At 54.0% G+C, this 23,084-nt stretch overlaps 1 protein-coding gene across 3 annotated transcripts in view; it reads left to right on the top strand.

Moving 5' to 3' along the window:
• The window catches only part of MGMT (O-6-methylguanine-DNA methyltransferase), a 235,155-nt gene that overhangs the window by 185,611 nt on the left and 26,460 nt on the right, over positions 1-23,084 (top strand). For all 3 annotated transcript variants that reach the window (XM_072972119.1, XM_072972120.1, XM_072972118.1), the window contains one exon: positions 13,924-14,084. In XM_072972119.1, coding sequence (XP_072828220.1) covers positions 13,924-14,084 — 161 coding nt within the window. The remainder of the gene's footprint in view (positions 1-13,923; positions 14,085-23,084) is intronic.

A 23,084-nucleotide genomic window follows, 5' to 3' on the forward strand; every position in this document is an offset into this window, starting at 1 on the left:
ACACGAGGCGTCTTCAGATGCTGAATTTCCAGCCCCTGAGCCTGCTTTGAGCTCCTTCAGAGAAAGTCACAGAAGCAGCACCTAATCATTACACGATGTCTGACGGAGAAACTGTGAGTCAGTCGGCTTCTGAGATGAGCAGGGAAACCTCACGGAGAGAGGAACGCCTTCCGTTCCTGACGGGCGTCTGCACGGGCAGCGCTGCGTCTCTAGCTTGTTGGACAAGAAGCGTTTCTATTTCTCTTACTTACGCAGAACAGGAGGTCGTCGTTCCCTCGTTTTGAGGATAAACCCTTGCTTCCCCCTCACCCTTGATTATTCTTGAGCTGAAGACCACGCTCAGGGCCAGATGTGCTCGGCAACCTTCCATCGCCCTGGCTTCCGCCGCTTCTTAACGTCGGTTATGAAGAAAGTCGCTCCTCCGGCTTCTGGAGTTTATTTAAGTCCCTGAGAAGATTGGTGGCTCTTCAGACTTAACGTCTGAAGCAGCAGAAACAGACATCAGGTGGCACTGGGGTCTGGGGCTAAGGGAACCAGGCACATTCTTCTAAAAGTGACAGTCTTTATGCTGCTGTTAATAAACGCATTCAGGACAAAGACAGGGATCTCCAGCTGTGACTCAGCTTCCGGCTGCCGTGGAGGTGGGCCTGGAGGTGAGATGGGAAGGCGGCAGCAGGCCTTGGCTTCGTCACTGCGTTGAGGGCTGCCTGTCCTGGGTGGCGGGTGCTCTCTGCCTGGTCCTGGGAGAACCCCTGAGCACGTGCTCGTTCGGGGGCCCCGGGAGCGGGTTTGCAGAGTGTGATGATGGGGGACAGAGAGAGAAGCGAGGACGCGGTCTGGGCAGATGCTGGCAGCTTCTGTACCCAGATGTGGGTGCAGCCGAGGAGAGTTCTATGGGGACCTGCCTGTGGACTCTCCCAGGCGCGCGGCTCCCTCCCTGCTGTGCTGGTGGAGGAGATCCTGCCTGTCCTCGGTCGGGCTGTATTTACCCCTCTTTCCATCCCCTCAGCCGCTGGCACAGGGCCTGCAAACAGCAGGCAGGTGGCAAGCACTGATGCGCTGAGGAGTAGACACCGATGAGGGAGACAGCCTTTGCCTTGGAAGAGGGCGGGCTGTGGGGTCATCAGCCCTCGGGAGCACCCCTCGGTCCCCTGCAGTGCGGGGACACACTGGTTAGGAATCACAGAGCTTTGTTTTTGTTTTTAGAAAAAAAGCATCTGTTTCTTTTTGAGCCTTTGTTTCTTAATATGTTCAACATTTCTAGTGGATTTTATTTCACTTCTTGTATGTGTTTTATTTCACTTTTTTCCCATAAAACTTTTAATTGAAAGTGGCAAGCCGGGTACTTTGCAGTTTTTCCAAGCTTAGGAGTTCAGCTCCAGGCCCCACCACTCCCGGAGTTTCTAGTTTGGTTCTTGGAAAATAGGAGTTCTTGTTTTCATCACATACATACCAGTTCGCGGGAAGATGTTCCATCCTAAGAAACTAGGAGTGAGGGGGGCGTGGGTACCAGAAGGGACAGTAGCTCCGGAGTTGTATTTATTTTCAGTTCCAACTTCTTTAATTCTTTAAAACGTTTGGAGAGGAGAGGAGTGTGGATTAACGCAAGCATGCGCCCCCTTTCCTGGACACAGTCTGTTTTCCTGGTTAACTTCATCAGCCCTTTTGGAGACACTGTGCACCCAAGCAGGGGCCGTGTCTCTTGAAAGTGTCGAGAAGACTTTGGGCTGAGCTCCGATCGCACCCCAATCAGCCCAGCCACCAGCTGACGAGCGTGCCCTCAGCTGCCTGTGCTTCCCAAGGCAAAAGAGACGAGGGGGGTAGGAAGCAGCAAAGACCAGCCGTGTTCCCAGGGGTTTCCAAGGTGATGGGTAGGGGCATCTCAGCACCATCGTTAACCGCGGTGGGGAAATGGGAGGGAGAAAGCTGCGCTTGGCGTGGCGTGGCGATGGAGGGGATGACCAACATCCAGAAGGCCGTGCAGAGCCGGCGCTGGGTGGGGAGGAGCCTCGGGGCAGCAGGCCGGCTGTCACCTACAGGCCCATGCCTAGTGACCCGGGAGCTGTGAGAGTCCACGCAGAACCCCGGACAGCGAGGCGGGAGGAGGGGCTGGGGAAGGATGCCGCGGAGGGTACGAGGGGAGAAAGGGCAGCATTGAGAGGTGCTCAAGGACCAGAGACTGAGGCAGGGACACGGACGGGGTGGGGCGCACGCAGCCCTGGAGAGGACTGTCCCCACGGCCTGCGGGTTTTCAGATGAGATCGCGGGGGAGGGGCAGAGAAGTTTGAGAACCAAAGGAAGTCGGCATAAAGAACAAGAGCCCCCGGGCTGGAGGGGTGCAGGGAGCTCTGTACCCAGATGGGACCAGAGCGCTGCCGGCAGGTGGACCCTGTGCCCGGGGAGGGCGGGCGGGGCAGGCCCCGGGCGAGGTGGCCGGGCCTGCGCTTCTCTGCGGAAGGAGTTCCCTCCGAGCTCATGTCTGTTGATCTGCCACCTGGACTGAAGGTGTTACGCCAGGTGCCAGAGGCCGGTGCTCAGGTTAAGCAGGGCTTTGGGCTTAGTCCCTGCTCTGCCACCCCTCAGCCGTGTTGTGGCCTGGGGTGGGCGCATCCCTTCGGCACCGGTTTCCTCATCCGTAAAGCCAGGATCCACATATTCACCTCGTGCGTTGTGATGAGGATGAAACCTGAGCACCGAGCACGATGCCCCATGGAAGGTCCCGCAGGTGCTCAGCAGACGTCAGCCCCGCGATGCCGGGGACGTCTTCCTGGCCACCCAGAGCAGTGCCTCGGAGGTCAGTGTGGGCCGGGCAGCTGGATGCTGAGTTCACAGAGGAGGCAGCACTTTGTTAGGGACTGAGTTAGGATTTGAAGCGGGATTTGAATCTGGAGGCAGTACAGGTGGGAGAACCAGTGTGGGCGACAGGGACCCTGCAGAGACCCAGTGAGTGGGGCTGGCGGGCAGGGCCCGAAGCCCCGGTCAGTATGTCTAGTCCAGGGCCCACAGCCTCCGTGTGTACAGGGCCGGGTGGGAAACATCTTCGGCCTTGTGGGCCAGGCCCTCTCTGCCACAGCTTCTTGGCTCTGCTGTTGTGCAGGGAAGGGGGTGGGCATGGCTGTTTCCAGTGCAACCTTCCTGACAATGGCAGCTGCGGGCCGTTTTGGCCTGTGGGAGCCATGCCGACCATGGAGATCTTGAAAGTGCTGTGCGGGGCCAAATGTGACCCCAGTGATGGTTCCAAGTGCTGGGTAATTGCTGGCAAGGTGATGCTGTAGGAAGGAGATGCTGTAAGCAGCAGTGTGAGCTGGGGCCTAGGGCCTGAGCCCAGGGGTTCCCATGGGAGGATGGACTCCCAGAGTTACATTCTGAGCATGAAAATGGCCAGGGAGGGACACATGAGGTCGCTCCATGTGTTAAGTGGGAACGGTCTCTCCTGGGAGAGCGGTGGGGATCCCAGCCTCCCCTGCTGCTGTCCCTCCACTGTCCCCTGTGTGGCAGTGATGGGCACCTTGATAAGTTACCTGGAGTGAACAGGCTCTGGCAAAGCCGAGCAGGAGTACGTTTGGTCCTGTCTTCACTGCACAGAAATAAAGAGGCCGATCCCAAGGTAGTATCAACACGTTGGTGAAACCCAAGTCTGCTGTAGCGTCCTCGTTTCTGGTAGGTTGGCTTTGCACCTGCACCTCTGGATGGTCACCTAGCAGACCCGGGAGGAGAGGGAGGGCCAGGGCAAAGGCAAGCAGCCCTGGTCTCGACCTCGCTCCTCCAGGCGGGTCTCCACCTCAAGGAAATGTGAGATGTTTCGATGTATGCCCTCATTGCAATTAAAACCTTTAGGAATAAGCATCTCACTATTTATAAAGTTAAAATGCTCCTTCTGTAGTATTTCACAATTGAAAGATGTTTTCATATAAGGCTTCCCTTTAAGTTCCTCAAACTACAGTTGTCTTGAGCATCTGAGAATCCTTTTCAGAGGATCCCCAGATTACTCAGGCCTGAGACTCAGATCGAAGCCAGAGAGAACTTAGTTGGGCTGGAGCACTGGGAGGGCCTCTGGGGGTAGCATTGTCCCACGGGCAGTGAAGGGGCCCCCATCGTGGGAGGGGCCGGAGACTTGGAACCAGAGAGGAGAAGGCCAACTCCAGAGCATTAAGGGTTCCCTGTGGCCGCAGTCGGTGGAATGACGTGGCCCAGGCCCATGGCATGGCCCTGGGGACTGGGTGGCCCCAAAGGGGTGGGAGCATGGGACCTGCAGGCTCCCACCAGAAACATCTCCGTGGGCCTTTCTCCCCCTCTGCTCTTCTCAGGCTCAGGGTGGAGGGTTCATGGGTCAAATCGAGGCTTAGCGCGGCATGGTTTCCTGCCGGGCCCTTCCCTTGTCCTGTAAATAAATGCTGCTTGGCTCTTGCTGGAAACCCTGTGACACCCTCTCCCCGCTCCCCTGGGAGGGCTGTGAGCCGGGTCCAGGCACAGAGCTTACGGTCCACAGACCCGCCTGCCTGCAAGTGTGACAGCCCCCATGGGCCTTTATTGATTTTTAAGAGGAGGAAAGAGGCATATAAAAATTGGACTTTCCAACCTGCTTTGAGCTGAAATTGGTGCTTCCTGAAGGGGATTTTAATTGGCTGGCTTTGCAGCTAAACGTCTTCTAGCCCATTCCTCCTCCTCCCTCTCCGCCCAGCCCCTTTACTCCGCTCCCTCCTCGTGAACGGAATTGGGTTCTCCACTGGTAGACCTGCTGGAAGACCTCAGGGTGTTGCTCCACGAAGTTTGAACACCCTGGAAGGGAGACAAAAGATGCTGGGAGAGCCGCCAGCTCGCGGGAGAAAGGGCGCCGGGAAGCAGCGTCTGTGCTCCGAGCTCGGAATGACGTCAGCCTTCACGCTGAAAGTCCGATCTCCGGTGCCAGTGACAATACTGGCTGAAGAAGTACAAATGTTTTCTGCTTCTTGTAATCTATCTTGCAAATATTACTATTCTGGAAGAAGGATTTATTTTAATAATGTGAGTTTTAGGAGTGTTTTTTTCTGTAGTTAACGTTGTTTTATTACTCTCCATCCTTGCCAAGAAGCTCATTTTAAGAGTTTTCAATTCAAAATTAAATATGACCTCAGTGTTTTAAAATACAGTTACATTAACTGTCCATTTAATCGTTGCTTAAGATTTTTTTGGCCACTAATGTACAGTCAGTGCACTCGTCTGATATTAAATGCAGCGTTTTCTGCCGTGCTCACCGGCTAACGTCTTCCAGCTGCAACAATAAAGGGGCGCAGGAGAGGCCCCCTGAGACCGAGACCCGCTCCCAGAAGAAACTGCACTGTTGCCTTACGTCGTGAGCTGCGCTTGTCTTTAAAAACCTCACTGTGTTTGACGATGGGGAGCTATCTGTTACTTACGTAGGACGGTACAAACCAATTCACAAGACAGCTAATTGAGTGGCAGGGTGTCTTATTAATAAGCCTGGTACCCGAGTCAAAGGGGTCAGCCCTCGTGGAGGTCAGTCCTCATGTAATGCATGCCTTTTGGAAAGAAAAGAGTAGTGTCTTCAGAACATTTACTTGTTATTTTACCATCTAAATTGAGATATATCCCCTTGCTAAGATGAAAAATAATTATTTCTTTTGGAGTGCATCGTGACGAAGCCATGGGCAGAGGCCACTTTTGGAAACTGTGGCAGGAGTGGGGCCGTTTCAGCCCTGCTCGTACCAGAGGTGTCAGCTCTCCTCTGCGGGCGCACAGGGGAAGGGACCCCCGTCCCTTCATGAAGACGGTGGATCAGACACCGCTGTGGTGGGAGGCGGCATCACCGGGGCGGGCGCCCTGTCATGTGCTTTGCCCCCGAGAGTCTCTGCTCCTTTGCTCACCACACGTTCCAGAACTCCCAGTCTCCATGGAGGGGCACGTGTGTCCCCAACTCCTTCTCAGGCTCAGGTCTTCCCCCACCGTCGGTCAGAAGGCAGGGCCTGCAGGAGGCCCTCCGGGGCCCTGTGTGTCACAGGTGGGGGGTGTCCTCCTCACTGGGACCCCCCCCTCCCCGCGGAAGGCTGCGGACCCTGAAGGAGCTGAGGGTGCAACGTAATCAGTCCGGATCTGTGGTGTCGTCACTGGAATTCAGCTGATTTCTGTGCAGCCCTGGAATGAAGACAAACCTCCAGTGTTCGCTGTTTAAATTCATTTTTTGTTTCATCTCAGCGTGCAGCTGGTTGCCTTCTCTCTGGAGTGGGGATGGAAGTGCCATGAAGGAAAGCCCGCTTGGTTTCGTGTCTTCGAATCTGAGACACGTCGAGGTTTTGCTGTGAGTCCTGTCACTGTGAGCAGAGCTGGACCCAGGCCTGCTTCCTGGGCGGGAGCCGACCTTGTCCGTCCGCTGGCTGCCGTGCAGTCTGAGAGGCAGAGGAGTGTGGCCATCACTGTTTTGAGATCTTTTGGGGTGCCCCCTGCCCTGAGAGAGTGCTTTCAGCAAATTATTCATTGGGAAAATGAAATCTGAAGCGCACGTGTTTCTCAGCACACGTGCTGTGGTGGCCGCACTGACACCACCGTGTCTCAGTTACGAATTCGTTCAGCAGGCAGATCCTCAGCACCCAGAAAGCACCAGTGGGACCCCAGAGCCAGGAGGCAGCCCCAGGACAGTGCAGGGTCTTCATTCAGGCACCGAGAGTAGCCCCGTGGGCGGCCCGTCCACCTGACTTCTCTGTGCAGCCCAGGCTCGCCCCTGCCCGGGCACGAGGCCTGCCCTGCTGGTGCGCCAAGCCACCTGGGACAGTGCCTTCATCACTCTGGGCTTTGCTTCCAGGGGCTGGGGCTGGGGTGGGCTGGAAACATGCCAAGACCCAGGCCTCTTACCTGTGTGCGGGAATGCTGTGTGTGGTCTGGACTGGCCACTGAGACATGTAAACAGGAGCATGTCCTTCCTGCAGAGGTGTGGACTGGTGAAGCCCGGTGGGCCTTTGTGAGCCTGAGACCCTGTGGTGCGTACACCTAGTCTGTCTGCTTGGAAGCTTCCAGCATATAACAACTCGGTGGAACACTCAGCTCCCCACTGTCTTTGAGTGATAGGGCAGTGGGCGCAGACTGTAGTCCTGTAGCTAAGGGGAAAGTTTACAGACTGTACCCAAAAGTGAAAGAGAATAAATTCAGATGTTACCTAGCACGCATACCATCAAGAACAGAGCATGTGAGCGCGTGGGCTTTTCACGGTAAGGGGGGCCATTTGTTTTTCTTTCCAAAAATGAGCACGAATACTTCAGTGCCATGGAGATGGTCCAGATTAAGGTCTTCGCAACGAAGCCGACTTTCGCTCAGAGCCCAGTTCCATTCCCTCTGCGCTGATTAGTCATCACGTAGAGCCCGGGCCTCGGTTTCCTCTTCTGGACGCAGAGACAGTGATGCCTCCCCCAAGGGTTACTGAGGGGCAAATACAGAAGCGTGTTCAGCTGTATGTGTGGCTCGTGTTAGGCCCTCAGCAAGCAGCTGGGAGTGTTACACAGGGGTTACTTTGAGTCGCTTCCGTCAGCTGACCCTCAGCTTGGTGGACCCAGCCTTTCCAAAGTGCCGTGTCGCACGGTGAAGGTGTGAGACGGAGGAATGCTCTGCCCTGAGACTTGCGTAGTCAGGTGCCTGAGCGGTGGCTGACCTCGGCTGTGCTGTGGGGAGTCGGGGTATTAAATTGCATGGTGGGGAACCAGGCGTCCTTAACCCGTCTTGTCCCCGTGCCCAGGGATGTTCCCATTCTCTGCTGCTTCCTTCTTCTCTCAGCGCGAGCCTGTGGTGGAGAGCAAAGGGCCTCAACGGACGTTGGCTCATCTCTGTCCCTAAAATCTTACGTCCCAGAGGGGCCCCTGTTTGAAACCCGTGTCTCCTTTTCCCTTAGGCGGCCTTGCAAAGTCTGACTGGCATGGAGCAGTCGGCGATGACCTTCTGCGCTGTCGTCCTGTCCTGTGGGCACAGACATTGATTTTCTTATCTTGGCAGGTGAAGGAAGGAGTCTGACTCCTCTGTCTCTCCCACGCCCACAGCAGAGCAGAGCAAGGCCAGAGAGTCTCTGAGCGCGTCAGAGTGGCAGCTGCGGGGAGTCCAGGTGGCCCAGCAGAGAGAGACCAGGCTGTAGCGGACACTCAGAGCAGGCGGCTGCTGCTCTGGACCGGGTGCGTTATAGAGTTAGCCTGAAAGGCACTCTCGGCTGACCAGATGCCCCTCTTGAAATCTGTATGCAGAATTGAGACGTGCCATTCTTGTTCGCGGACTGACTCCTTCTTCGTTCTCTCCTGGGAGAAGGGAGCAGACCTGCTGAATCACACAGCTACCTAACCCCAAAGATCCTTTGGGGGAAAGGGTCTCTTGAGGGAGCACCAAGAATTTGATGAGACTAATGGAATGACTCTTTAAAAATATTGTATTTTTACAGATTTTTCAACAAATGAACTGAATGTATCCTCGACAGAATTGTAATAAATCTACTTCAGCAGTGATTTGATTAGGACTTTTATTCCACTTTTATGTTAGCTATTAGTTCTTTTTAAAACTGTTTCATTGCTGATGTGCAAGCATCTTACGTGTAAGAAACTAAATTACGCTGGGAAAGAGGAATGTACCTCTCCTATGTGTGCAGAGCGTTCCAGAGCTCCTTTGTTCACTGCTTCGGCAGTGAAAACAAATGCAACACAGACGTAAGGCTATTTGAACTCTTTATTTGCCACATTTACAATATTAATAACAGCGTTCCTAGAAGTTGTCACATCAAGTAAAAGATCTTCATTCCAGGGTGTCTTTGGGGGCCAAATTGAGACTGGATGCATGCATTTAATAAATTGTAGTCTCAAGTAGTCATTTTTGTAAATAATTAGTTTCGGTGGAAGAATAAGTTAGCATATTGTATGCATCTAATGTTGCAAATGTACACACAGCAAACTTTGCTATTAATCAACAGTCAAGCACCGCAAGTGGGGTCTCATACATAATGAATTGTGCTTAAACCTCATGGGTTTCTTGATAGAAAAATAAAAGAAAACACAAGTGTAGTAAGCTTTTGAATAAAATTTAACTAGATTGCTCTGCATCCTGTAATTGTTTTGGAATCATTAGGGACCTGATAATTCATCTATAGTTTTGGGGTGTTTTTATCTTCATCTGTCAAATACTAGAGATTTTTAATGATATGTTAAAGTGTTGATAAAATGCAGTTTTCCTTTTAACAATTGGAACATTTAGGGGAGAAAGTAGACGGGCTTTTTTAAGGCATTCTAGTCTGCCAAGTGTACTGCTTGAATTGTCTCTTAAAGATATGTTTTATTACAGCTGATGTATTTTCAAGAATCAATTATTTTTAAAAAGGAAAAACATACGATTCATAAATAAGAACTTCATTTAGAGAGGAGTTGAAAATTTACATAAAATTTTCGCTGCGTTTCTGGCGCATGTTTTAAAATGCGACAGTGAATTCCTCTGTAGTTTTGTTTGGGTTCTGAATCTGACATTAATTTGAGCCCCACATTTTGAGGGCCTGGGACGCCCATTAAAAACTGATCTCTAATGTTAACTGATCTGTGACCACCCAGAAAGTGAGGGAATTGGGGCCCAGTTAAATTTTAAACTGCGTCTTCCTCTCCATAACGTTGACCTTGGGACGTGAGCCACTGGTGGCCTATGGTAGCATCATCAGTGTAGAATTCATGGGGGGGGGGGGCAGGCGTGCAGCCCGGGGCAGGATTTCCGTCTCTGCTGTGAACCGGGTGGTGACACCTCCGTGAGGCTTTGCTGAGCCGACCTTCGAAACTCCAGCTCGCCCTCCTGTTGGCTTCCTGGAAGGGAGGGTGGGCCACCTTCGATGCTCAGGCCTCTTGTGTGTGACAGGAGCCTCTGCCTCTGCCTCTGCGGAAGCGTCTTTGGAAACAGGCAGTGAAACCAACACGTGACAGTCGGCAAGCTCATGGGTCAGTGGCAGGCGCTCTCGCCCCAGGGACCTGAAGTGCAAGTGTCGGTTGTATCCGTCATTTGTATGTAAATGTAGGTGCGTTGCTGGTGTTTCATACGCGAGCATTCATCTCCTCCCTTTCTCCCTCCGTGGAGTACCTGTTGCTCTGGGACGGTGTGAGAAAGCAGTGGGACAGCCCACGAACCTTGCAGAGCGGTGCCTCCGCCTTTGGCCCTGCCGTGTGTCCGTCGATGCGCCCGTGGACACACCTCTTGTTTTTCACCTTTGGCCCACTCAGCTGTATCGTTTGAGGTCTGTGTTTCTTACTATTGGCATCGACACTTTTTCCTTTTCCTACACTGGGTCCTAATGTAAGTCTAGAGAGTTGAAATAATTGTATAAACTCCGTCACACCTGCACCGCGCCGCTGCCCAAATGGCGCCGGCCACCGGGCAGTGTCATGGAGCCGTCCCTTTCGCTGTTCGTCATCGGGTGACAAGGAGAGTCCAGTGGGCGTGGGAAGGGCTCCGTGAGCACACCCCTCAGGAGAGGCGCCCACACCTCGGGGCTTTCCCTTCCCCGCCCCTGCCCTCCCCGCCTGCCCCGTGTGGCTACAGACCCCAAGTTGGTACTCCTGCCTGCCGATGAGCCTTGTACCTGATGGGTCCTCAGTAATTGCTTGAATGGAATCAAACCACTAAACTTAGGTGGCATCTAGAGTTCAAAGGCTTTATTCAGCTTTCTCATTTAAAAAAACAAAAAGACCTTTACTGAAAGCAGGTAGCGTGATTTGTCCTCAGTCCTACCGCTGGAAGAAACGCATCTGAGCTTCAGCAAGGAGTTGTAATTAAGTGCAGGGTAAATCCTTCAGACACAGACACAGGGACTCTGCCAGGGTCCCGCCGAGCGGACACAACTGTGCTTCCCGGTGCCCGTCGGCGGGGTCTCCACGCGGTGCTTCTCACGCCTCCTCCCCTGCAGTTCTGCCTGCCTGCGCCTGAGGCCTGCGCGCTGCCCCTGGGTACTGGACCCCTGCCCTGCACACCGTGTCCTGGAGGCCGGTGGAGCCGAGAGTGCCACCGGGTGCCTGAGCGGCGTGCAGCCGGGGCTCAGGGTGCCTGTTCACACTCAAGGTTGTGTTACAGCGCCCGTGCGCTTTCTTGCAAACCGGTCTCCCAGCCTCGCCAGAGGTCACCTTCAGGGCGCCTCCCTGCCAAATTCCAGAAGGTCTCAGAAGAATACCAGCCTTTGTAACTCTCTTCTTGGGTGACCGTCCAGTGTCACCAGTTAACATTCCCAAACCATAGGACCCTCATCCTCACAAGAGAGAGATGTTGGGAAGATACTGGGGTCAGAAAGAGGAGTGGCGCTGGGATGCCCAGCACCCTCGGCAGATGTCACACAGCCCACCCGCTGGGCCTAACTGAGGGTGCTGGCCAGACAGGAGTGGCTGGAGACTTGGGGCCTGTTCTCTTACATCAGACGGCTTTAAGCCCAGTACGTGGTGTCTGAATGTCTGCGGGGAGCAGGGCTCTTTCAGCAACGAGGAGTCTGATTCTTGACCACCAGTGGAGTCCTGCGGCCCCCAGCAGTCTGAGCACCCACGTCTCCCACCCAGCTGGGTGGGCTTAAAGTGCCGGCACGCTTGTGATGTGGGATGGACTGGCAGGCGCAGAGCTGGGAGCGCTCAGTCAGCTGTCCTGGGGGCGGGCGCCCACACAGCGGGGCTTCCCTGCGACGAGTGTGTGCATTTGAGCGCTAGGTGAGTCGCTAGGCTCCCAAGGACGACGTGGATGTGGGATTTAAACAAGTGTGGGCCACGGAGCCCATAATGATTGGGGTTTCAGGGCTTGTCGGTGGGGAGACAGGAGAAACTCCTCCACGATGAGAGGGGCCGTGAGTGATGCTGTGGTCCTGTCACACCGCAGCTCTTCCAGTGACGAGCAGAGCGCGGTTGCAGGAGAGGGCAGGGCAGGGAATAAATTTCATTTTACTGTAGAAATGGAAATTTGTGTCATGGCTTTAAAAATCTGGTTTTATGTGTGTGTTTAATGCCATTCATTTTAAATGTAGCACCATAAATCCTTGCTTCGGAATCAAAGCTGTTTAATTACATTTCACCCATGAATAGTTATCTAATGCCAATAGAGAAAGAGTTAAAAAGGAGAACTACAGAGTAAATCAGAGGTTGAGATCTTTAGCACAAGCATAAAAAATCAATTTAAGATGAATTTTACTACTATAAAAATTCTTCAAGTATCCTTTTAAGAGAGGGAAATGCTCGGAAACACAGCTCACATTTCAATTCCCTTAGCGACCCGGAGGAAGCGGCCAGCAGCGTGGGCAGTGCCCCAGGACGCCCGCCGCTCCCTGGCCCTTCCCGACACCGCTGAGCGGAGCGGGGCGTCGGAGTAAGACTCACGACTCCCGGAAGCAAGCAGGTGGCTGGTGGGCACAGACGCCCCAGCCCCTCAGTTGAAGATTCTGTCTCCTGCACTGTGTGCCCCCGACGCGGGGAGCCCTGTTGACAGCGTGTGACGGCCAAGCAGACCCCCCATCCCTGGAGACCACCCAGGCCTGCATGTCGCCTGCCTTTGCTGCTGCATCCACTGGCATCCCCACCCCGCCCGGCTCTGCGGAAGGTGCCAGGCCAAGGTGGTGACGCTGGGGTCCTGAGGCGTCCCGGGCCCTGTCCTACTCCCCGCAGGGTCAAGGGCGCTGACATGCGGTTTGAGCGCGGGCACCTGAGTGCTCCCTGGGCGTGTTCTTCGTCTGGAGGGAGCTCGGTCACCCCGTCTCTCCACAACCCCGTGAGCAGGGCGGCAGAGCACGTGGCCCTTCTCCGTCTTTCTTTCCTTGTACCATCAGCACACTGTCACTCAGTAAGTGGGAAGCAGAGCAGCAAGAGAGTGACCAGGAGTTTCTCTGATGGGAAAACATCTCAGGCCAGCGCAGGAGAGAAGTCCCCTCCTTTCTATGGTAGACGCCCCAGTGGAGAGAGAAACCAGGGCAACAAGACAGTTTCCATCTCATGGGCATTTCTGTGGGATGCCATTCTGCTGCCGGCTCTGCAGACCCCTCTCTGCCTGTGCAGTGAGCCCATCCGTGCAGCCCCCTCCTCGCCCCCCGCCAAAGCCGGCAGCCTGCAGGAGCCCTGGGCCTGCTCTGTTCAGCTGTGTTGTCCGCAGGACCGCCCGGATGGCCAGCGGTGCTGGGCCTGGGCCTCAGCGGCCCCCGTCTCCCTGGGCATCTCGGTGGGCTCATTTCTCCTTTATCCATTCATTCCCGGCTTCCTTCCTTGCTGCCACTCACAGTCATGCTCTTACACAGCCTTCCCCAACCCCCCAACTCCATTTGTGGAAAACGGCGTAAAGGGGACCTCTGTGCATCCCATCCAGGGAAGTTTATTTCTGGAAAGATGCAAGGACCTTGGAGACTCAGACCTGCAAACGCTGAGGCCCAGACCCCAGCACAGGACTGCTCATGAGACTCTGCTTAAAGGTCTCGGCCGCTCCCCGCTGCTTGTAGGATGGTGCGTGCGCATTTCCAAACCTGCACGGCCCTGCCCGCGCTGGGGCCCCGCTCCTCCGAGGTGGGCTCAGGCCCGTGTCCCTGGGCACTCCAGCCGCACCTGTCACACCTGTGCTGGGCCGGGCCGAGTGGGCGTGGCCTCCCCACTTCATTCAGGCTCCCGCCCCCAGGGGTGCTGGGGGGGTTGCTGGGGTGGGGGGCCTCAGGAAGAGCTCATCGCACCGACATCGCGGTGGCTCACCTGCTAGGGTGCCCTCCCTCCTAAGTGCCTTGTGTCAAAGACTGTGTCTCTGAAAGCCTGGAGGTGGAAATGTGGGTGAAGTAGCACCCAGGCGTCTCGCACCTGTGCTCCCGCCGTCATCCCCTACTGTCCCAGCACCCATGGTACATGCAGCTAGTCGAGACGCCCCCGGCCAGGTGCAGTGGCGTTCCCCGTGTGCTTCTTGGGGTGTATTAAGGTCCTGTTATCCCTTTTGCAGCCCCGCGGAGGCCCCCACTGGTCCTGAGCTGCCCGGAGGCCCGGAGGGAATGACGGAGCCCCTGACGCAGTGCGCGGCCTGGCTGGAGGCCTATTTCCACAAGCCCGCGGTCCTGGAGGAGCTCCCGGTGCCGGCCCTTCACCATCCCATTTTCCAGCAAGGTCAGTAACCCGGCCGCCTCGCAGTGTGCCGCTCAGGGAGCTTGACTTATGAACTCTCACTTAGATCACAGCTCCCTTTATTGACTGTGCAAACTCAGTGTCTTCACATCATCTAAACAGAGACAGCACGTGGCCACGCGGTGAGCACGAGTTCGCCATCCCCACGCGTTCCAAGTGGCTGTGTTAGTTTTGGCACACGGTCGCATAATTCTTGGCTAAGGCAGTAAAAATGATCCATGCAGATCGACTCCTGACTCTGGCTGGCTGAAAGGTTTAAACAGGAACACATCTGAATGGCAGTAAATTTTTCAATAAGCTTATTGTTAACTTAAACTATCTGCTTGCCAACAGCACAGAAAATGAGGCTTGTACATGGACAATTAGCCACTTCCATAAACTCAGTTGGTGACACTTACATCCGAGCGGGTAGCAGCGTCCTGTCTCCTTGACTAAGTTTTCAATTTAATTTCTCAAACTTACGTAGTTAGATGCTATATTCTTAAGGGATGAATTGAGAACTTACTGTCCACATGCAGGATGCTAACGGCACATAAAGTCTGTGATAACCTAAAAACGTTTTCCCAGACGTTCCTTTTTAAGCTTTTGTTTGGAACTTAATTATGGCGACTAAAGTCATTCCAGACACATACCAGAGGTTATTTTGCATAGTGATTTTTTTCATAGTCGTTTTAATATAAACAAGTGTGTATTTACATACAGATACATACGTGTGCGTGTGTGCACTTAAGGAAAAAAATGACCCTGAGATTTTAGACGAGGTCAATCTAAAGCAGTCTTGAATTTCAAAATGGAATTTACTAGGTAAGTTTAATGATATTCTAATTGCGGCTGTGGCTTCAGCAAAAATGAACGTGAAGATGGAGTAGAGTGTTCAGGGGAAGCAGGAAGAAGCTCCAGAAAGCTGAGCTAATAACCGAGTTGACACCCAGGGTCGGGTGAGTGACCAGAGGACCCTCTGACAGTTCTGCTCATGATGAACTGAACCTGAACAGGGGCACTCGGGTCACACAGGGCCGTCTCCAGAAGTTTCCTTTCTGTGGGGTCTCCAGAACGTCCAGAAGGGCGTCTCGAGGACAAGGCGTGGGAGCTGGAGGGGCTTTGCCCCACGTCTACACGTGTCCAGAAACCCTCCACCATCTGCGTCATGAACGGGGCCCTCGCGGTCCAGGTGGTGCCCTACAGACGCCTGGCCGCCCCTGCCCAGCACTCGCCCACCTGCCCGGTCTCCCCTCTCCCACACCCCCGTCCACACAGGGTGTGGGAGACGCCCCGCATGCCCACCTCCCACGTGCCAGGTGCAGGGTGCGGGTCTTGCTCTGCGCTTTCAGGAGCTCAGGTGTGGGTCTGTTTGTAAAGCAGTGGCTTGCGAATCTTAGACGGTGAGCGCGTCCATCTCCTACAGCCGTTGGGGGATTGCTGCGCTGCCAGCGGGAGCAGGAAAGAGCTGGCCAAGCTGCTTTCCTTGCCTTTAAGTCTGTCAAACAAGCGAACTGAAAGTTAAGCTTCAGGAAATTTCAGAGCAGAAAAATTAGGAAGCCGGGGCAGGAGGCATCTGTACGATCTCCTGGGGGGCGGGCAGGGGGTGAGCTTGTGAAAGCCTCCAGTCCTGTCCACAGTGCCTGAAGACCACACTTACCCCGCCGCCTGCCTTCCCGGCTCTGGGCCCAAGCTTGGTCACCTCCTCTGCCAGCCGGTCGCGGTCACGATCACAGTCATGGCCACGGTCGGGCTGGGCACCCAGGACAAGCAGCAAGTAGCTGTTGAGATAAGGATGAAGGCTGTCCAGCCACCCCAGTTGCCCGCCCCCTGTCGGAGAAGCGCTGCAGTGCTGGTGGGCACCTGAGACTGGGCCGAGTCCCCTCCAGCTGGGTTCCAGGGTGGGGGCCGGGGTCCCGGGCAGGCCGGCCTGCTGACAGGCAGTGGGGGCTGCAGGGCCAGAGCCCCCGGGCCGCAGCTTGTGCCCACCAGGTTTCTCTCATTTGGCTCAGTACGTCTGCTGGGCAGGGACCAGGTGTGTGGCTTTTATGGTTTAAGCAGGGAGGTGGTGGGTGGTTATAACACGACCACTAGCACGTAGTTAATTGGCACTGACCCCGGATGTGGTGACACCCCCTCCGTCCAGCGGTAGCTGGCTTTGCTCTCTCTCTGCTCCGTGCCCGTGGCCGGTGAAGCCACGGCACGTGGGAAGGCGCCCCAGAGCCTCAGAGCTGCTGGCAGCTGTGGATCCACAGGAGGAAGGAGGCAGGCTGGGTGCATTTGTCGTGGAATAAACGCTTCCTGGATGGACTTCTCTGTGCATCTCAGATTGTGAATATGTTTAGCAAACGTCTGGATGTCATTTTTCATCACATTCCTCTGAGATTTAGACCAGGTCTACCTATTTCAGTTTGTTCAGAAACAAGGAGATGACTGGCCCCAGCCCTGCCCCTCCCTGGGTCCCAGCGTCCCCCCGACCCGCTCCGCCCCCGCTCTTCGCAGGGCCCGCCTGTGAGGCTCCGGCCCTGCCCCGGCCCACGCCATGGGCCCAGCTAGCCCAGCCCCGGCCTGGCCTGTGGCCCAGAGGCCCCGCTGCGCTGGGACGGGACCATTCGCCCATCAGGATGCTTCCGAGAGATGAGCGTGCTGCTCGCCGTGGGCCCGTTTTGTAAGGCGAGTCGCAAAACTGTGCTGAGTTGAACCAGGTGGAACTGTGTTTTTGTGGGGTAAGACGTCAAACGTGGGAAATTTCACATCCATCGACCTCTTATCTTGGGGCATTTCCGAAGTCTGAATAGTAACAAGTTAATTATCTGGGCATTTCTACCAAGGGACTGCTGAGCGGGCCCCCTGACCAGCCGTCTGGAAGTCTGGGGGCTGCCTTTCTCTGGGGCCACAACAGGTGGGCTCCCTCTGTGGGAAAGGGAGGCCCCAGTTACCGCGGGGGAGCCGCCCTGTGCGGGTGAAGGAAGCACAAGGTGAGTGTGAACAGGGGTCGTTCTGATGCCGCCTGAGACTGTGTTAGTCATTTAACTTCAAAACCAGAAATTAATATCTTGTAGGGTTGAGTTTTGTATGTTTGTTCGTTTTTGTGTTTTGCTAATGAGCCAGCCCTCTTGTAACACAACGAAGCATTTTAGGGAAGTCAGGTCCTCTCCATAAACCTCTTACAAAGGTCAGCTTTGTTTATCTTGAATTCCGTCTTCTCCAAACATAGTTATTTAATGAAGCCATTATTCTTGAAATAAATCTTACTGTTTCTTTCACAATGAAATAGCATTTAAGCTTATTTTCTGTTAATACTCCCTAACTTCTTTCTATTTACTTATTTTAAAAATGCAGCTTCTTTGTATAATGTGCATCTCACTGTTTATAGCCTGGGAGGTCAATGGCAGAGGCAGTTAGAATGACTAAGGAAGGCGGCTCCAGAAAGCAGTATTTCACCACGAGTTCAGGAAAAGGGGGGCCTGCAGAAAACCAAGATCACGTTCAGGTTTACAATGTGTGTAGACACTTTCTGCCCCTTCTCAGGCCTTCTGCCCTCCCCTCCCGGCAGGCATGGCCAAGCAGATGGGTGGCAGCCCCCACCCCCACTCTAACCTTGGGACTTTGTGCTTTTTTCTGCCAGGCTGGGTGGGAGCTCCCCGGGGACACCCCCCTCAAGGACCCTGGCTGGGGAAGGACCAGCCTGTGCCGTGACCCCCAGGGCAAACATGCAGGACCTCAGCTGTCCTTCCTGCACCATCTCACACACTGTGGTTTTCAACAGATGAGTTCCGAGTTTTCTTTTTAAAGTGGCTGCAATGTTCCCTTTTAAATGAAATATTTAACACTTTAATAATTCCTTCGTCACAGCTATTAGCTTGTAGCTATGAAATCCAGTTGCATGACAGCAGTAAAATCTGCATTTTTTTAACCCGCTGGCTAGAAGGAAGTTTTTTGCACCTCCTACTCCAGGGCCTTGAAGAGGATTCTCGTGTTTCCGTGTCTCTGTCGAAACCTCTTTCAAAGGGGCCTCTGGAAAGTCCTGCCATGCAGTCAGTCAGGGAAAGACCCCTACAAGGTGAGTTAATCTCCCCACCGTGTCCCGGATGAGGCCCCACCGTGCCTTTCCATGGGGCACGTGGGTCCTGCAGGGCAGTCCGACCATGAGGAGGAGGGGACAGCGTCACTACCTCGAGTCCTCACCACAGACAGGCCTTGGAAATTAAAAATCCCTCTCGGACAGCCGAGCGAGGGCTGCCAGCCCAGCCCACCCCCCAGCCTCCACGGGGCGCAGCCCCCCACTCCCCGGCTGCCACTCACGTCCAGGAAGTAGCGCACCTGCCGGACCAGGCTGGCAGCCTCCCCAGGAGGAGAGCCTGGGCCCCCTTCGGTCAGCGTCCCACGAGCCGACTCTGGGGTTCTCGTCCCCGCGCACGTGGTGAGCCCCCTGGGCCTGCCGGCACGGGGCTGGGATGGAGACGGTGGGTGTTCTCTTAGCCTCCCCTCTGGACCCGCAGCAGGAGGCAGCTTCGTGCTTTCAGGCAGCTTGTGCTGATATTTTTCTTCAACTTAAAAACAAAACCAAACAAAGACTTACCGCCAATTTAAAGCGAAAGTAATAGCTGCAACGGAAGACGCTCTATGGGTTCGGGACAGTCTCCCGCGTTTCAGATGACGGCTTATGAAAGCTGTTACTGAGACATCACCTGGTGGACCTGGGAGGTTTGTGCGCCTTCCAGAGCCAGCGTGTTGCTGAGAGCAAGCTCACGACGGCGCCCTTAAATTAAGCAGGAAGGAGACCGCTGGTGCGAAGGTGCTGCTTTCAGCCCTGGAGCTGCTGAGCTGCAGTTCAGGGCAGACGCACGCGGACGTCTGGGTCTGCGACCTTCCGAGGCTGAGGCCGGGGAAGGTGGAGGCGAAAGGACCGGATCAAAAGCCTGGGAGTGGGCGGCGGGCCCAGAAGAGGGTCGGGGCTGCCGGATCGATGCAGGGGGCCGCTGCCGGGCACAGCCCCTCTCCCCTCTCATGCGGAGTGAAACCCAGTCGTTTCTGGAGTTTAGGGCCCCAGAGAAAACAGACAAGTGGGAATGTTTATGAACAAAAGCAGGCAGGACTCGGTGAAGGCCAAGGGCTAGGGGTGTAGGCAAGTCCTGGGGGCGACGGGTGGGAGTGCTGAGTCTGTCTGGGTGACTGTTTGCTGCTGAGCCTTCAGGGCGTCATTAACCCACCTCCTCACTGCTGCTGCCCCCCTAGGACCAGAGCCAGCCCCACATGCCCTCCTTCCCTTTGCAGAGCCGCTCAGAGGAGAGCCCTGCTTCCCCCAGACGGTCCCTCTGTCTGGCTTTCAGCTTGCCCCTCTCCTGGTGGACAGGAGCATCCTTTGTGGGCTCCTCAGCCGCCCCCGCCCGCCTGGCCCCGTCCGTATCTGAGTATCTCATCACTTCTAGCCCCTCGGTGCAACACACCGTTAGAGTACTGGAATTCCGTGTCCCGGGCCAAGAGCTTCTCGGAGTTGGGGGCTCCCAGCCTGAACAGAAGGGTGGGCGTGCGGGAGGCTGGCCTCAGACGCAGTCGGTGCACCTCCCTGCGAGCTCTTCGGCTTGACTGAGCAGCTGCTTTCGGTATGTCGGCAACTGTCACGGGCCAGAGAGCCTGAGGTTCAGATTATGTCTTAGGTTCACTGTTTTGCAGTTTATTTTTGTGCAGTTTCCTGCCCGGCAATTGTCATTAGTACTTGCTTATTCTTTGTGCTGTGTAACCACATCTTGAACTGGGTGTTTTTTTAACATTTCAACTGCTGTTCGTTCAAGCAAACAGCTTCTCATCTTAGTCTTGAACCCCTTCGTCTAGGGGGTGTATGTATCAGAACGCTCTAGAAAACATGTCAGCAAGACTGTGCTTACAATTTCTGTACTTCTCACCCCTCCCCAAGGCACGCAAAAATCTTAGCAGAGGCATATGCATATGTACGTGTGTTTGTGTATCCATAGGCACGTGTATGTGTGTATATATAATGGGTGTGTGTGTATCCCCTATTTTGAGAATTACTGCTTTTAAGGGAATTTATTAAAATAGATCCCGTTGTTCTAAGTGCTTTGGCTGTGTGCTGCACCCAGTAAAGGTAACATTCCGAATTTAATCATGATTTTTGTTTGAGACGTAACTGTGCACATTTAGGAGTCCTTCTGCTGTTGTGATTAGCAGCTTAAATAAGTTCTAGGCGGTGTAAGCATGTCTCTGTGCTTCTGGAGTTTTACACATAGCCAGGTGGAAAGGTAGATGAGACAGTGTATCCTCCCTCTTTTGATTTGCAAAGAGTGGGCAGGACAGGCTGCACCTGGACACCCCGCTGTCAGGGCGTGGGGCCCCTGAGAGTCTGAAGAGTCTTGCCGGGCGCTGGCACTTTACCAGGAGACCCTAGGTTGGAGCATCGGCAGAGCTACCCAGAGCCTTCTTCTTGAGACCCGTGAGCGACGAGAGTGGCCAGCAGAGGGGAGGGGTCTCCAGATTCCGGATGCGATCTCATTCTGCACGTGCCTGATGTAAGTCTTGTCCTGGGGGTGCGGTGATAGAGTTTGAGTATTCACATACCCTCACCGTGGGTGGAAAGTGTGGGAAGATGCCCACCCCCTCCCATGGGAGAGAGGTCAGTCGTGGAGAGCTGCTCCTGAAATGCTGCAGTGGCTGGACTGGAACCAGCCTGCCGGGCTCCGGGGAAGCGCGTGGCGTCCCCGTGCAGAGAGCCCTCTGTCTAATCAGTAATTGCCAGAGGCTCCTGGGAAGCCTAGTCCAGCGAAAGTTTTCTCCTAAATCTAAGAGGTGGTCGGATCCTACGTTCCCTGAGGTTTCCATAAACCAGGCAAAAAATTGAACTTGAGAATGCCTTCACTCAGGGCTACTGAGGTCACGCAGTGTAATTTAACCAAACTCAAAAGGTAACCAAAAGGTTGCTTTGAAAGTCAGCTACCTTCAAACCTTGTAGAATATAATGGGGTCTCTATTACAAATAAGTTGTACTTAAAATTGAAATTATTACAAGTGTCACTTTTATGAGAAAATACATTAAAATATAACTACTATCTCTAGTGTGATCATTAAACATCGAGTCAGTGAAAGCTTCTATTAAAGGTAAAAATCATCCTAATTACATTCACACGTTTAGAAAGATCTTACCTGCAAGGTCCTCTGTTGGATTTGGGTGTATTTTACCTTAAAAAAGGAGAATCGGGTGTCTGCCTACTAGGAGAAGTAAATACATTGTCACTGCAATGATTTTTCATTTGAAATGGGCTTTGAAAAATAGGAATCCACTAACAAGTCCAAATTTTAAAGCGAAAAGCCAACTTTTCACTTAAATGTGCTTCCGCAATGTTTTCTCCCACCGTGGTCATTATATCAGTGTATGCTGAGTTCAGAGAGAATGTTTGAATTAATATTTTTGTTGCCTTAAGATGTTGTCTATTCACATTTTTCAGGCAGTGTTAGTGTGTTGTGGTATCATGCGAGCAGTAGTAAATAGAATCATCTCTTCTGCTACTGGGCTGATAGAGAAAATGTTTTCTTTGATTGGCAGGCAGTCAGTTACAATGTACACTGTCCCAGTGATACATGAGAAAATGGTATTTTAGTAAAACGGTGCATAGAAGTGAACTGTAAGTTACCGATGTTAAATGTACAAATATTGGTGTAAAACTGATGGCAGCGATGCTGTGACGCCATGTGTCGGAGCCAGAAGTGTAAAAACTATTACTTAATGTAAATGCTCTGTCACATGTGGTTTTTACCTGCGACGCTTGTGCTCAGGCTGCCTCAGAGGATGAGATGTATGTGTGCACGTACCCCTTTGAAGGTCGTGTTTCAAATGCCAGGACGGAAAAGTGAGGTGCTTACGTGCAGAAGCATCGCCTCCCTCCTTGGGAGGCGTGAGGCTGTTGGTGAAGCTCTGGGACCGCCTGGGGTGGGGTCCGCAGGGCAGAGCAGACCTGCCGGAGGCCCGGGGCCAGGGCGGGGTGCGGTGCTTCAAGGCTTCTGCAGAAGAAGGCTGAAGAAGGAAGCAGAGGAACGGGCAGTCTTTTTAGCTCTTCAATGTGTCACTGAGTTGCGTTCAGAAGTTCCCCACCCTGGAAGCCTCAGGTAAACACTGGTGGTGTTTGAGCAGCAGCACCCTGGTCAGCCCGCCCCTCGGCCGCACTCGTGGGCACAGTGTCTGTTACGGCGGCGACCGCGCTTCCCGCCCCGAGTCCTGCCGGCTGAGGTTGCAGAGACCCAGCGGGTGAAGGACCCACCCCCCTCCCGTGTGCGGGAGGCGGGGGACGGGCGCACTGTCTGCCGTTTCTGACAGGTCCAACGGCAGCATCCCAGGTGCAGCCCTTCCCCAGACTGCGTGAGGGAGGCCCGGCAGCCGTGCCAGGAGACCCGGGCTCCTGCTCAGCCAGGACTCGCACTCTTCCCAGGAAATTCGCATCTCTCCCTCTCTGTAGAGTGAAATATGCAAGAACCAACATAAATGGCATAGCCCCTCCTTTCTGTTCCCCCAGATTGGGCCTTTGATGCTCAAGAGCAGCTCGTGTTAAAGGCCGGCCCTGGCAGACTGTGGGAACTGCACCTATTTATGCCGAACGTAAAGCAGCACAGATCTCGTGAATGTGATGGTGTCATTAGTTTGTGAATCGCAGCCTTGAAAATAACTGTGGAGGAGCCAAATCGGTTTAAAAGAAGATAACAAAATGGTTTAAGCTACTTAGGTTGAATGCCAATTATATTTTAATATTCAGCTGAGCATATTTTACTAAGAAAAAAGGCCGCGTTGACGCACGCATAACTCACCGGCAGCGTCGGCCAGCTGTGCCGCTCTGCACTCCGAATCACTTTGTGCATTTTAGTAGCATGGTAATTTAGTAGAGAACTACCTGAGTGATGGCATTTTCAATGAGCAGGTAATCTACAGAGAATTTTTATATGGTTATGAGTTCTGTGCTTCAGCCCAGCAACACAAAAATACATCAAGACCAATTACGG

This window comes from Vicugna pacos, chromosome 11 (genome assembly GCF_048564905.1).
Source record: "Vicugna pacos chromosome 11, VicPac4, whole genome shotgun sequence".
NCBI classification, from domain to species: domain Eukaryota; kingdom Metazoa; phylum Chordata; class Mammalia; order Artiodactyla; family Camelidae; genus Vicugna; species Vicugna pacos.